Source organism: Fusarium pseudograminearum, chromosome 3 (genome assembly GCF_000303195.2).
Source record: "Fusarium pseudograminearum CS3096 chromosome 3, whole genome shotgun sequence".
Classification (NCBI taxonomy): Eukaryota; Fungi; Ascomycota; class Sordariomycetes; order Hypocreales; family Nectriaceae; genus Fusarium; species Fusarium pseudograminearum.
In genome coordinates, this window is record NC_031953.1 from 5,226,458 (window position 1) to 5,242,789 (window position 16,332).

Sequence of the window (16,332 nt, forward strand, 5' to 3'; positions counted from 1 at the left end):
GAGAAACCGCCAGCGCCGCCGCGACCGCCGCCGAAACCACCACGACCGCCACCTCGAGCACCGAAGCCGCCGCGTCCACCACGGGCACCGCCGCGGCTGCCGCCAGCGCGCTTGAGCTTGGGAGCACCAGGCGGGGGCTTAGGCTTGGGAAGGAACTTGTCGAGGGGCAGGAGCTTCTCGGAGCCGATGTAGAACTTGTCACCCTCCTTGAAAGAGGTGGCCTGGATGCCCTCGGTGGGCTTGATGGTGAAGAAGACCTGGTTGATGGGGCCGAGGACCTCGTCGACCTTGCCGACGGCCGTCTTGTTCTCGAGGAAGATCTGAGCGTTGAAGTGGGGGACCTTGGGGTTGATGGACTCGCAGACCATCTCGCCCTCGCAGGCGTGCATGAACTTGCCCATTTCTGAGAGGTGTTAGCCGGTGATACATTGGAGAGGGAGTAGATGATATGGTAGTAAAACTCACCGAGAATCTGGGCAGGAGGACCCATGTCTCGCTGCTGGAAGCCACCGCGGCCTATAACATATTCGTTAGCACTTGATCTTGCGAATGCGAACACCGCTCTTCAACAGCTATCTGTCGCAGTCCCCAGCCTCAATTGCCCTGCTCTTGGCGATTTCCTCGTCCCGAAACCGCCAATGCTCTCAGGTGCAACCTGTCAGGGTAAGAAGAAGATAGACGTACCACCGCCACGGCCTCCAAATCCACTACCGCCGCGTCCTCGCGAACCTCCTCGGAAAGACATGATGATTAAGAATAAACGAGTTTGCGCTCAGTCGCCAATTGGGATGAATTTGATGGATCAAGTATTCGCGATTCGAACGCTCGTTTTCCTTTTTTCGGATAATGCCCGTAGCTGGTGTTTTTGGGTCGTTTCGTCAAGATTTGGTCGTCCGCGTAGGTCGATGCTCTAACTTTTTTTTTCCCGAGTGAAATTTTGCAAAGAGAGTGTCCACCAAAGGTTGGCGGGAGCTAGCTTAGTGCAATATTATTGGTTGACGAAATCGGAGCGGAAGATTAGATCAGCCGGTATAATAGAAGCCGGCCATCGAGTGTGAAAAAACTTGACGGTATACGTAACGAACAAAATAATTCAACCACTGTATCGTTGTTGAGGCTGGCCTCTTTCTCTCACTCTTTCCCTCACTCTTTGTCAAATTACCAAGTTTTTTGCTCCCTTTTAGCATAGGGTGGCGGAAAAGAGTCACGAACAATTATGGCCGTGACTTAGGATTCGAGTGTCTAACTCATTTCGACAACGAGGCTGTTCTCTTATGCGCGCGCTATACTTTTCAAATCAATTGCTGCAGACTATAGATTTCTTGAAAGCCGATACAAGTGACAAACAAATACAAAACGAAGCGAGGGATATCCCAATAACCATGATTGTCCCACCTAAACTGCACACTGAAGCCAGCGCCTTCCAGTAATGACACTTGCTTTCCAGCCCGTTTACTATATCTTGCCCATTCTTCAGTACCAACCAGCTCTGCCCGCCCCATTCGTACACGCTGTCCAAAGAAATAACATCAACTTCATAAAAGGAAAATAAGGCTCAAACAACAACAACAATCTTGCTTATGCCGCGTAGCTGCTCTTTGGGTATCCGCCAGGAATGTGCAAGTTCGAGATAGTGTTATGGCTCTCAGTTCGGTTGTTAACCGACGGTCGGGTCATAGGGGTCTCATCTTCATCATCTGTCTGGAGCAAAACCGAGTCGCGGTCCGTGTACACTGATTCAGCCTGTCGAGTTGATGGCTGAGCCCCATGAGTTGCGCCGCCATCAAGTCGGGGGAAACCCTCTCCCACTGTGGTCAAAGTGTAGTTGTTGATTTTGCTACCACCGTTGGCATTGCCGTTGGTATGATCATAGTTGGGTTGTTGGTCATAAGAAGGCTGTGGCTCGTACGAGGCCTGCGGATAGCTTGATGCCTGATGCACATTTCCACTCATAGCATCTCTGCCATACTGGTCCTCTCGTGGCTCCATGGCATAGTTATTAGACTGATCACCGTAGCGGAGCTGTTCATTGTTGGCCAAATTGTCGTTACGCTCCTCCTTACCCTGGGGAATCATAACTGGAAGATAAGTTTGGTTGTGGCTCTGATCAACATACTCCGAAAGTTGAATCGGATGCTGCTGCTCGTACTGCGGTTCATATTGCTGCTGTTGGTTGAAGGAAGCTGGTCCAGCAGGAGACTGATTGACCGGCTCGCTTGTATAAGGGTTAACACCATCGTAGTGAGCCTTTTGGCTCGCAATGGCAGCATGCGAGGGCATCTCATCCAAGGGGGTCTGGTGAACAGTACCGTAGTCCCGAGTCTGCTGCGATTCTCCAGCGGCCGGACCAGAAAGACCACCTGTGACGATGGGAGGGACAGCGGGGTCCTTGTTGTCCTGGAAGCCAGAGCTTAAACTAGAAGGCGAATGAGGGGCCTGTAAGCCACGTTGTTTATTGACTTGGATATCAGATGGGAACCGCCCACCTGCTTGAGATCGCCGGGGGGTCGCTTCGTGTTGCCTCAATCCCGGGTTGGTAAATGATTCGGTATCAGCCGTGAAAGGCTCCTCGTCTTCATCATCGACCAGTCCATCGCTACTAACTGATCGTCGTGAAGATCGGCTGAGGCTTCTCGAATGGCTGCGTACGAATTGGCTCCGCTCCTCGGCGGTCTTTTCCGTAAGGGCCTTGATATCCTCATACCAAGCCATCATAGTATCGTGGCTCTCGGCACGGAATACCCAGGTATGTCCACGGTGCATACCGCCTGTCTGGCGGCCCTTGAGGATGAACTTGTTCGAGGAACCACCTTCGTTCGAGTGTGATCCTACTTTCTGTTCTGGAAGATAAAGTGACATGACGGGGGCTTGCGCTTTATCCGCGGTCTTGAATTCGTGAAGATGCGTAGCGGAAAGTACATACCTATCGTCCAAGTTAGTCTCGATCATTACTGCGCGCGGAAATAAACTCACCAGCCGGCTGTGTAGCTCTTTAGGTATTTGCTCTTACGCTCCAACAATCCGGCTCGAATCTCCTGGGCTGCCTCGTGGTCTTGGCCGGGGTAGTGAATCTGGTCCGCAGTCCTGAGTGGAATGCTCGGGTCCACAAACTTCTCATCGTGAGTCACAAAATGCATCCATTCATGGTCCTTAGGCATGGCAATGGGGCCCTCTCGAAGTTCGCCAATAAGGTTATAAGAGTTGTCGGCCTCTCGCTTGAGGATGCCGGCGTAGGCATTGTAAGCCTTTTGAATCTCTCCGACAACAATCGCCTCCAACTCTCGTCCTGAGTTTTCCAAGTTGAGGTAAGCTTGGTGCAGATAGTTCTCTTCATCCAATTGACGCTCGACTTGGCGGTCGACAGCCAGGCGTAGCAAGTATGGGTCTTGCTTGCCAGTTGTGGAGGATTCGTCCAACTCGTTTCGCCCCAAGATATCACTGAGAGTCTTGACAGCCTTACGAGTATGGTCCATCTCCTTGTCGACCGAGTTTTTGAAATCGCCTGAAAGGTTCTTGATTTCCTTGATCTTTTGTTGAAGGTCACTTCGCAAACCAGTGAGCGCAAGGATCACATCCTCTTCGATTTCTTTAGCCTTGTTGGCTTCGAGGATAGCGTTCTTGTTGTAGTCCCGAAGGAATTGGAGGGCGTCATCTATGCCGGCTGATTGAAGAAAACCAGGTGGGGTGGTAATATTGTTGGAGACATTGGCGAGCTTGAGAAGAGACTTGGAGCGGTGCTCATAATGGGTTTGGATCTCGCGGAAGTATGCGATGAGATCCTTGAGCACCTTTCTCCAGTTTTGAAAACGGTTGGAAAGTGTTTCGGTTGGATTTCCTGAAGTAGGAACCGGGCAGTAGAAGGCACTATGGCCCTCGTCATGGTCAGAGGAGGATTGTAGAGCAAGACTCTTGACACTACCAGCTCTCATGCTGCGACGACTGCTACTGCGCTTCATGCTTCCATTTCGGCGCACCGAATTCTTCTTCTTGAGAGTGTTCTGACGACCCGGAAGCTGCTGGTCATCGCCGCTCACAAAGCTGTGTACGGAGTTGCTGCGCTGCATGTTTGCGACGTTGGTAGAGGGATCAAATAGTAAAGAAGGCCCTCTCTGCGCTGCATCCCATTCCTCGGTGAAACGACCCGGCTGCCGCGACTGCGGTTGTGGTGCGTGGATCGAGTTTGAGAGATGGTATTCGTCGTCGTATTGAGGACTTGAGTATGGATGTGCGTTGTTGTCGGCGACTGCAGGTGATGGTTCTGGATAAGGATCTTGGCCGTGCGAGTATGTATAAGATTGCTGTTGGGGAAATGACGAAGGTTGAGATTGGGAGTGAGAAGGAGGTAGATCCATGGCGGAGGTGGCGTTGTTATTTCTCCTACGGTACGTCTGGGAGCAGTCTGAGCTGAGCTAAGATAATGGACTGTGCGAGACTAAAAGAGAGAAACAGAAACAACGGACGGAATGGACCACAAGGAGATGGGGACGACCCGAGACGGAAGCGAAGGGACAGAACCTGGAACCTAAAACAGTCAGTAAACTAGCAGTGATCAGTGGTTAATGGCGCTGAGTGGATGAGTGCTGAGACTGAGAGCGAACCCAGCATGAGCCAGATTCAGAAAATCAGGGTGTTGGATGCGCGGGACGATGATGGGTGGTGTTGACGCAATGGGCGCACAACTGACCGCTGGCAGATGTGACGCTACCGAAACTAGAGGCCCGTTCGAGTGAGACTAGCGTCTTTTCTGCAGTGGAGGAACCTTCTGAGACAAATGATGATGTTGAATCGACGACAGACGCACCTTGGCTCTTGGCTTTCTGCTTCTGTTTCGTTTGATTTAATTTGATTTGTACCGGAGCAGGCGGAGCGGATGCAAACAGCTTCTATTGTGGAGTAGAGGAGTGAGAATCAGCGGGTAATTGATTGAAGATCAAGGGTTCTCTGGTTGTCTGTCTTCCACAATGGAGGTAGAGGAAGAAGAAGAAGAAGAGGAGACTCTAGTTCGTTAAAGCGCCTGCGTTAGACCTTCACAAGTGGAAAACTCGGCACAGAAATTGAATCGTTATACCTATAAAAAGAGAAAACGTGGTTGCGAACTGAGTCAACAAGTCTGGAAAGCTGGCTGGTAGCACAGCCAGGTTGTTCCCCCTTTGCCTGTGATTAATGTTTAGTGATATTGGTTTGTGTTGTTTGTTTAATGGATGATGCAGTCAATCAACTGAATCTTGGAGATGGAAGGGATGGGCTCGCCAAGAGCTTGCAGGCACTTACACCAAAGGGGCTAATCGACAGTACCCAATCGGTACTTGATCATCCCAAAACCTGCTCCCCTGAAACGCCCATCAAGCTCTAAGCTCAAAGTACTCGAAAAGTCCCATCATAGCTGCGTTCAGCCAGTTTTAATAGCGTCTTCCCCACCACGACCGACGCTTGACGGACGCTGCATGACGTAGTTGAGTGCCACTCAAAAGGGTCCATCTCTTGGTTTTTCTGGTGATGCCTTCAACCTAGAGCTGCAGCCCAACGACGATCGTCATCAATCTCCAGGCTTTGCCCAATCTTATGCACGGCCAATCCGCTTCACGTACTGGTACTTTGTCCTTGGCTTTTCACGGCTTTATCCACTGTCGTCAGTTGAAGCTGAGATCTTCTCGGCATCGCCGCCCTCCGGATCTGCAACTTGTTGTTTCGGTGTTTTGTCGAGGTCAATGAAATTACTTACTTAGTTCAACTTCTCGAGAGGCCTCACAAGAGTAAAAATCTTTACCAAATGTCAAATGAGATTGCTTGATCATATCTTGCACAAGGGCTCAGACTAGCAATCCATTGTTTACATTCGATACATATGTCTCAGTCTCATGCTGCAATCCGTTGGAAAGCTGAGGTCTTTCTCCGCATCTGACATGTGGATCTTGATTTGCTCGTCTCAAAACTCATGGAACCAGATCTAAGTTAATCTGGGCTGTGCAGGCCAGATCCCGGCTCGGCACTGTGACAATGACTGCTGGTGACATCTACCCAGTGAGGGGTATTCAGGAGATACTGGTCCAAGATATCAACATGTCTCATGGCGCATATTTCACTCACTTGGCAATACGCACGACGCATTGTCATTGTCAAAATCAATTATCCATCTCTTGCAGGTATTGACCAATCCTGATACTACTCTTCACACACGGTTTCACACAAAGTGGCTTGCCGCAGTTTGCTTACAATCTCCCCAAAACCATGACTTACAAGGCCGTATGCTCTCATGACCAAAATCACCCAAAAACGCCGTGCCTGATGCTTTGTGTCCAGTGCCGTACAGTACAGTGCAGCAGAAAGCTCCACAACGCCCTCTGTCATCAAACCGAAAATCTCCCCTAGCGCACACGATATAATCAACCGGCGCCGCCCCGCTTGACGGGATGTTACTCCTTAAACTTCCCAACGCGGAGAATAACGCTGGGTGAATCAAACTTATATCACGCCTCCTGCTCTGGTACTGGGTCTGCAGGAGGCCTCTCAACCGTCTTCATCCGTCCCCATCGGCGTGGTGGTGGCGCCTGGGGAGGCGTCTTCTTCTGTACGCCGTTGACAAATTTCTGTGTAAATGGGACACCATGGCGATGCTTAGGCACCTCTGGCAGCGGCTTCTTGGGCCTGGGGGCAATCGTGACGCCCTCTTCTACCTCCGACTCACCAGCATCAGCCCCTTCTCCTGATCGGCTCGGTGTTTGCACTCCCGGCTTCTCCTTAACTGCCGCGACATCGCTCACACTGACACTACTCGCGGTTTGCGATCGCGACAGGCTGATACCCAGAAATCTTCGAGCAACTTCGGCCTCACCCGATCCTACTGTGGGTGATTGCGCTTCCTCAATCCACTTGACCTTGGACACACGATCAACCAGGCGGAGTGTTGTATCGTCTGCAGGTGCAAAGTGTACATTTTGAGATCCCCGGAGAATATTAAGCACGCGAAGAACCTCATCCTGCTTATAATGTGGTGGCTGGCTAAGTTGTGTATGTGCCAACAATGGATAAAGCACCCGCAGGTAGGTATGTCTCAAGGATATCTTCTCATCCGGCAGGTCCATCAGGTTCCTGATAATGACATCCAGGAGTACTCGTAAGTCGTTCGTATAAAAGTATTCGTACGTCGCTTTGTTTGTGAATAGCAGATACAGAAGCTTCAAGATGAGCAGCTGTAAAGAAGTCTCGGTTTCTCGGTTCAGAAGCAGGATGATATTTTCGCCAAACGTTCGGAATGAAGCACCGTGAAGACTTAAGCATTTGACAATTCTGTTTGTCAGGCGCGGTTTCGGAGCAGATGGGTCCTTGACGTCGGTGGAAGCAAGCATATACTGTTCATTCAAAACAAGCTGGTCTCATATTAGCCATCGTTAAAGATGAGGGAGGTACTGGATTGCTCACCAAGACTCGAATGGTAGGATAATGGTAAGGGTCATGCGCATCATCAGATAGCTCCTCAATCAAAGCAAAAAGATAGTGAACGAATTCGTCGTCTACCATGGTCAAGTCATCAACTCGGAGTCGTTCCATACGTGACATCTCGTACATGAGTTGCAAAAGAAGTCGGTGCAGTCGAGGATCCTGCCCCTGGTCTCGGCGACTATTGATAAGCTCCAGGAGTCGAGGAAAGCAGGCCTCGTTCACCATGCGAGGAAACATGGTGTCATCTTGGCAGCCGTCGAGCAGAAGCAGACAAACTATGGCGTGCAGCGGTCCTGTCTCGTCTTCCTGCAGTAGACTATATATGATCTGGGTGCGAACGTAGTCTTTGTTGTCTCGGAACAAACTGCTGGCGAGAAGCATCCGCGCGCAAGCAACGACTTCATCCTGTGTTTCGTGATAGCAGTCTCGCAGGCGGTTCGTCAAATCTATCCAGTTGCGCAGGGCATCGTCGATCGTTTCGTGGGAATCGCATTTGCTCGAGACGCATTTATCAAGATCTGTAAAACCGGTCAATTCGTGTCCTTCATTTCAGTAGCATACATAGACCGCCGACCACTCACCATTCCAAAGTTGTTCCCCATCCTCCTCATGAGGGGAAGATGTTTCTTCGAAATCTGCCATGATCCTATTTGATAGGTGTACAGGGACCAAGGCATCGGGTCCTGTTGCCGGGGCTGATGTTGGAAATGCGTGAGGTGGGTTTGATCGGCGGTATTGTGTTGAGAAAGGACGGCAATACGAGCAGTTGGTTGGCAATGGTTTCCAATAGGAGATGCAGACACAGCGGTCATCTCCCACCTCGGTCAAGATGGAGCAAAAATGTCGAGTTTGGGCTGTGGTTGTGTTTCGAGAATTGAGGTGGCGGGGTTGAGCTGAGTTGCTTCAGGTTAAGTCGTTCGCTGTACCTGTACCGTGACCTCATCCAGGCCTGTTAAATGGTGTCTTGGCAGATGGGACTACCCAGCGATGTAGCGACAACAACAACAATAGCACGTATCGGCATCGGATTGGTTCCAACAGAACGATTATGGATTATTTCAACTCTACGAAGTATCACGACCGGTTGCAGTGCCTATATCTACTACAAGGACTGCCACTAACGGAAAGAATTCTATCGAGTAGCTCGTGAAAGCACTATATTCCACAGTTAAAGGTAACAACCCCCTAATTTCCTATAAGCTATCATAGTATGCATGCAAATGCTATTAATATTCCAAACTCATATATACTCCAAGTGCCTTTTACGGGATCCATCTTGGATCAGGGTGTTTCCACACCTTTAAGGGTATCATGGATACAAGCAAGAGTTTTAAGAACAAGTCTATCGTGGGGACTCCCAAACACCATACCATGGAAACGATTGCAGTGACCAATATCACCAGTTCCACTAACTCCAGCGGCGCTATCAACGTTTTGAGGCGCCTGTTCTATGAAGTCTCCTCATCGTCGTAAATCTTAACCCTGGATGCATATTCTTTGATGTTGCTCACAACATAGTTCGTAATCGTGTCACCTTTGCCGCTCGCTACTCGTAACAGCAACTCGTTCAGGTTGTATCGCCCCAAGATGTCAACGTGGTCGGCCGTGCGAGGTCCTCCTCGAGGATTGAAGCGGTCCGGCTCGTGAGGCATCTCGACGACCGTAACCTTGACGCCTGCTGGGTTGTAGCGTTTCATATTCCAGCCATGATTACACATGTAACCTGTACTGAGGAGGTTCACGGTACCATCTCCCTCGCCCATGACAACACCATGATCCACGTCTCCTTCGGTATATCCCGTGTCTATTGTGATGTTGAGGTTGGTCAATGATGGCTGATCCGGTGGCTTGTAGAAATATCCTCGCTCGGTCGGTTTTCCAACACCATAAAAGCAGTAGATCTTGAGGCTAGGAGCAAGTGGCAATCGCGTCTCGAGAGGATTGATCCACTTCTTGGGGTCATTCTCATTGGCCTCGACCTCATCTATGGAATGAGCAATACCACGAGAATAGCTGCCCTTGATCTGGTCTTGATACCAGTCCTCCGTTGTGTTAAGCAAATAGGACACGCCTTCCTCGACGGTAAAATTACGGTCAGGAGTTGTCCAGTTCGAACCGACCCTGAAGTTCAACAGAGATCCGTATGAACGGTCCTGGCCTGGCAAGTCGTCTGGAGCCCAGGTCAAGTTACCCCATACAGAGTTGCCGCCTATGGGCAACATGGAGGATATCCCGGGCATGCCGCGGAAGATCTCGGCTCTCTCCTCTTTGCTCAAGAACTTTTCCAGGCCGTAAATAGCGAACGGGTTCAGTTGAGCTGTGTCACGCATCTCGCCGGAGAGCACAGCGGTCAAATCCTTGACTGCTCCAAGCATGCATCCGCTGATGTTGATCCAGGCGTCAATGTGACGCTCAACCCAATCCGGCCCACCGCGTCCGCCTCTTTCTGACTGCACCCAGTGGAGAAAATAGTAAAGGACTTGGCTACCCATACTGTGTGATGCGAGGACGACTTTTTTGTCCTCAGTGGCCACCGCGATTTCGATATGCGATTTTAGCCGAGTGAAGTAGCGGTCCCGTACCTCAAGGTTGGGATACGACAAGCGCCAATCGTAAGCAGCCGTGAACGAGTTCGTTGGGTCGTAGCCGATAGATGCGAGATTCTCAAAGATTTTACTCCAGATCCAATATCCCGTGATGAAGAAATCGGTCGCATCGAACCCTTGGGCAGCCCTCAACTTTACGTCAGGCGGGTCAAGGCCCGTCCTCTTGTCGAGCATGACGTGCTTCTTCCAAACCTCCTTGTCCATGACCAGAGCCCTCATCATTGTCCAACTACCCCAAAGTCGCTTTCTAAAGTAGGGTTTCGAGATATTAGCCGTACCCCACGATTCGAGTCCAGTTGAGATGACACCAGGTATCATGATCATAGGATGGTGAACTCCTAGACCTTCGGATCGAGCCTTTTCGCCAACAGAGAATGGCTCGTACGATTCGGCAATGTCCCGCTCGCCCTGGACAAGGTCGCGCATGTCCTTTATCAAGCCGGCAGGTAGAACATCCATTAAGTTATCCATGGACAAGTCGGTAAACTCGGGGAGGTCGATAAGATCATTGCTGGAAGCGAAAAACCCGGCGGCTATAATTCCAAACAAACTACCAAGGAAGAAAACGAAGGTGTTGCGGCGTTTTCGGGTTCTGGGCACGGCGTGTTGAACAACTCGAACGTGTGTGGTCGGCTCAGCCGTTGGGCTTTCTTCTCTCGGAGTGTCGCCAGCGTCGGCATTATCGTTATTTGTCGCATCTTGGCCATTCCGGCGTCGTAAAGTGGACTTTCCCATGTTTTCGACTGAAAAGCAGGCCTCTCGGAGGCGCTGTATGGTTCAGTCTCTGGTTGGGGAGGGAAAAATGAACCTCGACCAGACTACCAATGTAGAGGAAAGGTTGGTGTTTAAGAATTCTTTTACTGTACGTAGCTATGACGCCCATAGAATGTTGGCGCGTGCTCTAAAACAAAAACCGGGGTCTCGATCCTGAAGTGTCTCATTTGTTGGCGGCATTTATCTACACATGTCCATATTATATATGTTTTCCAATGGGTAGAAAGGGGTTGATGTTTAGTCCGAGAGCTACTGGTCAATAGACTAAAATTGCTGCGGTGATTAAAAAGTTGCGCCATGTTTGAAGTTGCGACCGAATGTCACATGAAAATACGAGGCACGTACGTAGGTCTTGGGACTTGGAGGGAGAGAGCTCGGGCATCGGATCGAAAGGACATGCCGGTGGTTCCTGATAGGCAGGAACCTGACGTCAAAGCCAAGATAAGGCCGGTACTGCAAGGGATTAGACTGCCGACGGGATTATGCGAGAAGAGACCAAGATTGCAAAGGGACGGGAGGCGTTTAGACGAGTCAGAGCGAAGCATTGCTTCTTGATATACCACTTGGGCATCTATATCTTGGAGTTGAGGGTTATAGAATGTCACATGCTCACTCATATGGATCCTATGGAGTTGAGAAGAATCCAGACCTTATATCCTACTCCTACTATTAGTTCAGCGCTTATATCGGACCATGGATCTAAGCAATGGAACCTAGCAAGCACCTATGAAGATAATCGTGCCAGTCTTTAATCTCGACTTGGAAGTGCACAGATAGAGTGCAGTAATTAGACGGGCTACCCCGCCTCCCACCCCCTACATGAAGAGCAAAAAGCTCTAAAACAGTAGTGGACCCTTGGCTCTGCAGACTGCAGACTGCAGCTGTATGTAGCGAGGCGGGCAGAGCCCCCACCCTAGGTTGCCAACCTGTCCGCCAACTGCCCTGCAAGCCTTGCCCTCGTGGCCCGCCGCTTGCATTGGACCGCTAGCTGGGATGTTGCCACTTCACCCCCAAAACGACAACGCCTGAATTCAATCTCAAGATCTTCCCACCTTCTTTTCTTGGCTTTTTTATAATATGACTCTTGCTGATCTGACCTTGACCAACATCTACTTCCATCTCTCCATTGACAACTGCCATCCTTAACTCGAATTACCCCTCAATCCCTCAGTCCCTCGACTCACCGATACCGGTCGAGCTCCATTTCCACCTGCCCCTCTTTAAGGTATCAAAAAGTCGACATCCGGTTTTAAAACACACTCAATATCATCTATATTTAACATCTTATTTCACTCAAACGTCACCTTAAACTCGACATTGCTTCTCATAAAAATCAGTACTAAACTCTGACATTACGTCCGAGTACTCCCATCAACTCAAAAATCTTACAATCCCATGGCCACTACCAAAACCGAGAATCTCCCTGGCGAACTACGCTACGTACAATACGAACATGCTCTCGAAGCTCAATATTTACCCGCGATCCGGGCCTTGATCTCCAAGGACCTGAGTGAGCCTTACAGCATCTATGTGTACCGATATTTTCTTTGCCAATGGGCACACCTCTGCTTCATGGTTAGACTGATCTCTTCTTCATGTCAAGACTTAGTTGTCTAACCAAAGTTCTCTAGGCACTAAACCCAGTCGACTCATCCCTCATTGGTGTTATTGTGTGCAAGCTGGAAATCCATGCCTCGCACTCCAACCCAACCCGCAGAGGTTATATCGCCATGTTGGCTGTTGCCTCTGACTTCCGTGGCCATGGCATTGCTACAACCCTTGTTAAAAAGGCCATTGACGCCATGACAAAACGCAACGCCGATGAGATTGTTCTCGAGACGGAAGAGACAAACGTTGCCGCTATGCGATTATACGAGCAGCTTGGTTTTCTGCGTACCAAGAAACTGCACCGCTACTACCTAAATGGCAACAGCGCATATCGGCTTGTTCTGCCTCTCAAATACATCGACCTCGACGCTGGACCAAACGACCTTGAGATCATCGACGTCTAAATCTCACATGGGCGTGAGATTTCTTGTTTTAATGGAGTCAAATCATGGCAGGTCAGTAGTGGGAATGGTTGAATACCGAGGGCAGCAGGCAGCGATGGCATCGTGTGTCATGTGGAATTGTCATGTTTGTTATTGAATAGCTGGAGTTTGGTCTATCGGGTACGATGTTTATGATGATATGATTTGTTCTTTGCTTTCCTCATATCTCATTGCCCGATTTCCGAGGTACCTGTTGGGCTGTTACCTCTTGCTCTCCTCTCTGCGCTTGGATGAGTCATTTGCCGTGTGTTGTCAGGTTTGGAAGATGTCAGATGAGTTATAGATCGACGCTTTCAGACCCCATGGATTTCCGAAAGATATCCCAATGTACGTATATGCATCTACCGATTTGTGTCAGCCTTGCCTTTACAGCAACATAAGCACACCAAAAACATGACTCACCTGGCTTATAGTAAATCGGTCTTCCGCGAATCTCTACCAATCTGAGCTCTCGCAGCTTCTGAAGGACCCTGCCCACGTCGGCCTTGTCTGCGAAGTCGGCTGTGTACACGCAGACGAGCCGATCTTTGCGAAAATCGTCGTCGGCTGGTCGAGGAGCAACCTTTGCTGCGATGCCAAGCTCGTTGTTGGCTGTTGCCTTTGCGATGATATCCCACACATCATTGACCTCTGCTGGCGGGCAGAATAGCATCCACTACTGATGTTAGTCGGCTGATGTGAAGGGCTTCTCTCCATTCATACCTTGCCAGCTCTGACTTTGGCAACATGTGCCAAGTGCAGTATATCGTCAGAAGCTTTTTTTCTCTCTGCGTTCATCTCTCGTTCTTGCGCTGCAGGGACTTTTCTGCTTTTTCGAACGCCCTCGAGGAATTTGGACAGAATTTCCAATCTCTCAAGGCCGCCTTCCACGACAAGCTCGGTTTTGCTGCCTTCTTCCTCGGGGGCTTCATCTTCATTGCCCTTGCTGTGCTGATTCTGTGCCAAGGATTTCTCCACACGGGCGATATACGGGTTGCATATGAAGATCCAGGGTGTGTCCTCTGTGATGTCTGTTGTCCTTGGTGGCATGCGTGTGAGAAATTCGTCTACAGTCTCGGTGAGCTGCCACGCATAATGCACCCCGGCATAAGGATTGTGGAGATGTGGTGTGTCTGCATGGATGTGTTTGCGAGGAATTGGTCTTCCAGGGCTTTGCTGCTGCTGGAGCATCCAGCCTTGAACATCGAAATCTTGTACACGACGGTGGAGGTCCATAACGGTCTCCTCGTCCCCTGTGTCGGTGAGTAAGTGAATAAGAAATGGATGGACGTCGAGTAATACCATAAAAGTCAGAATCATCGGAGTGGTCCATGGTGTTGATATAAGAAATATCAAGTAGAGGTGAAGGAATAGTACTACTGTGCGATGACGCTGAGGAGGTTAAGTTTGGCGTTTGTGGGTAGGAGCACAAACAGAAGAGCCGATGTCAAAAATTAAAAGTAACTTGTATGTGAAATAACTGCGAAGGCTCTTTAATCCGGTGTATCCGCCAAAGATAAAGAACAAACAGTGAAGCGCGTGTTGACGTAAGAAGACAAATCGTCTACAGTCTGCTTTACTTACCCCAGGTCAGGAGATGGAGTCGCAAAAGCAAGTTCGCGTTGATGAAGCGCTAACCCGGCAGTTAAGCTTTGAATACCCTGCAGTGGCCGACAACCCTGCAATCGATCAATTAATTAATTGGCTGCCATTCATGAGAGAAAACAAAAAAATGTTTAGTTTGAAAGTAATCGACCATGGCGTTTTGTTGTTCGGGCTCGTCAGTTTCTATTGACCTGAGCAGCAGGTTAGATAATGCCCCAATGAGCATCAACCCATTTTCAAGTTTGAGAGGGGCCCCCGCCATGAGAACCCCATTTCTATCACGACGATTTATTTGCATTGAGCCTTCTAAACCCAGCATCTTCATTAGCCTGGAAACAATCGTACAATGGATGATGCAAAGATCGTATCTTCAGAGGTGTCCTTAACCTTGGGCCTCCCTCCCAGCTGCATTCAGTTTTGCCCTGCGCATCCAGACTTGTTTGTAGTGGGAACTTACAATCTTGAAAAGAATGAAGACAACGTTCAAGAGCACAAAGAAGATGACGACGACGACGAGCATGTAACTACTACTAGCAAGACACCACAAAGCCGTAATGGCAGCTTGCTGGTTTTCAAAGTTGATGGCACTAAGCTGTGAGTTTCTTTGTCATGCACAATTCCTCATTGAAGTTGACAATTGCACAGCCATCTAGTTCAGACCGTTTCACAACCGTCGGCAATTTTGGATCTTCGCTTTCACCCAGCGAAAGACAAGCAAAATATCCTGGCTGTGGTATCCAGTACAGGGACGCTGGCCGTGTTCAAGCTGGACTCTGCACAGAACTCTTCGGCACCCCTACAGCACATCTCAACAAGTCGATGCGAAGATATTGATGAGGATACTTTGTTCCTACAGTGTAATTGGCACCCCGAGATACCCAATGTAATCGGTGTAACAACATCGACAAGCTCTGCACGACTCCTGCACTTGGATGAGGAATATTGCATCGAAGACTACACAGAGCTCGACATTGCCAATTTACTCGAGGCTTGGTGCATCGCCTTTTCTTCAGGGACAGTTGCTTCAGCCGACGACAAGACACAAGTTACAGCTTATTGCGGCGGAGATGACTCAATACTCCGCTATACATCCTGTGTCTGGGATCCCAATAATTTTGAATCCCCCTGTGAGGAGCCCCATTCACCCATCATCATCAAAGGAGCACACGACGCAGGAGTCACGGCAATTCTCCCACTCCCTTTATTCACTAAGAACAACGGGAGGGTTGTTGTGACAGGCAGCTACGACGATAACCTGCGTGTTTTCATCATACACGACCTGCACGAGACCTATGGCATGAAAAAGGTCGAGCTGGTACTTGAAGAGAACATGGGAGGAGGCGTTTGGCGCTTGGATCTTGTCAATATTCAAAAGGGCACTGACTCAACTAAGATCAGAATCCTCGCTTCATGCATGCACGCGGGTGCAAGGCTTGTCGATTTGGAGGTGAAGCAAGAACAAGACTGGTCTTGCAAGGTCTTGGCGAGATTTGAAGAGCACAAGAGCATGAACTATGGTAGTGATTTTGTGAGGAGTGATCAAGCGAGAGAAAGCCTGTGGTGTGTATCGACTAGCTTCTATGACAAGCTGCTTTGTTTTTGGAAGTATGAGCCATAGTTTGACTTTTGTTTGCAGAGTAGTCTAGAACTTATTAGAGACGAATAGTTCTTTGTACTTTTATGATATGTAGACCGCAACGAACAAACACTTGTTGGCCAATTGTAATTTCGTATTCAAATTCCAAATTTCCACTGATGCTGGTATCATAAAACCAAGGCTGGCTACTGGGTAGCAGAAAAGTTAACCTCCTAAGTCTTAGATTACAAAAATAAATAGCCTAAAGAGCATAGTCTAAGTAGCATAAGCTGATCTACTA

General features: G+C 49.4%; 7 protein-coding genes across 7 annotated transcripts, besides 1 other annotated feature; 2 read left to right on the forward strand and 5 right to left on the reverse strand.

Moving 5' to 3' along the window:
* The first annotated feature begins 6 nt into the window (after nt 1-6).
* Nucleotides 7-109: a microsatellite.
* On the reverse strand, nt 8-745 carry FPSE_12273 (uncharacterized protein; the record flags this gene model as incomplete). The annotated part of the gene is made up of 3 exons (XM_009265390.1): nt 8-403; nt 466-516; nt 685-745. Coding segments are annotated over 3 exons (508 nt in total), but the record flags the coding sequence as incomplete, so codon positions are not given.
* An 833-nt stretch (nt 746-1,578) lies between these two features.
* Nucleotides 1,579-4,352, reverse strand: FPSE_12274 (uncharacterized protein; the record flags this gene model as incomplete). Its single annotated transcript, XM_009265391.1, has 2 exons — nt 1,579-2,923; nt 2,974-4,352. 2 exons carry the CDS (start codon nt 4,350-4,352, stop codon nt 1,579-1,581), a joined length of 2,724 nt encoding a protein of 907 aa, XP_009263666.1.
* A 2,115-nt stretch (nt 4,353-6,467) lies between these two features.
* FPSE_12275 (uncharacterized protein) lies at nt 6,468-8,082 on the reverse strand (the record flags this gene model as incomplete). Its single annotated transcript, XM_009265392.1, has 3 exons — nt 6,468-7,367; nt 7,420-7,958; nt 8,022-8,082. 3 exons carry the CDS (start codon nt 8,080-8,082, stop codon nt 6,468-6,470), a joined length of 1,500 nt encoding a protein of 499 aa, XP_009263667.1.
* An 806-nt stretch (nt 8,083-8,888) lies between these two features.
* On the reverse strand, nt 8,889-10,781 carry FPSE_12276 (uncharacterized protein; the record flags this gene model as incomplete). The annotated part of the gene is made up of 1 exon (XM_009265393.1): nt 8,889-10,781. The coding sequence occupies one exon, from the start codon at nt 10,779-10,781 to the stop codon at nt 8,889-8,891; it is 1,893 nt and encodes a 630-aa protein (XP_009263668.1).
* Nucleotides 10,782-12,215: 1,434 nt separating this feature from the next.
* Nucleotides 12,216-12,832, forward strand: FPSE_12277 (uncharacterized protein; the record flags this gene model as incomplete). The annotated part of the gene is made up of 2 exons (XM_009265394.1): nt 12,216-12,395; nt 12,452-12,832. The coding sequence occupies 2 exons, from the start codon at nt 12,216-12,218 to the stop codon at nt 12,830-12,832; spliced, it is 561 nt and encodes a 186-aa protein (XP_009263669.1).
* Nucleotides 12,833-13,123: 291 nt separating this feature from the next.
* Nucleotides 13,124-14,183, reverse strand: FPSE_12278 (uncharacterized protein; the record flags this gene model as incomplete). The annotated part of the gene is made up of 4 exons (XM_009265395.1): nt 13,124-13,212; nt 13,274-13,526; nt 13,574-14,103; nt 14,153-14,183. The coding sequence occupies 4 exons, from the start codon at nt 14,181-14,183 to the stop codon at nt 13,124-13,126; spliced, it is 903 nt and encodes a 300-aa protein (XP_009263670.1).
* A 618-nt stretch (nt 14,184-14,801) lies between these two features.
* On the forward strand, nt 14,802-16,073 carry FPSE_12279 (uncharacterized protein; the record flags this gene model as incomplete). The annotated part of the gene is made up of 2 exons (XM_009265396.1): nt 14,802-15,049; nt 15,101-16,073. 2 exons carry the CDS (start codon nt 14,802-14,804, stop codon nt 16,071-16,073), a joined length of 1,221 nt encoding a protein of 406 aa, XP_009263671.1.
* Nucleotides 16,074-16,332: the final 259 nt, after the last annotated feature.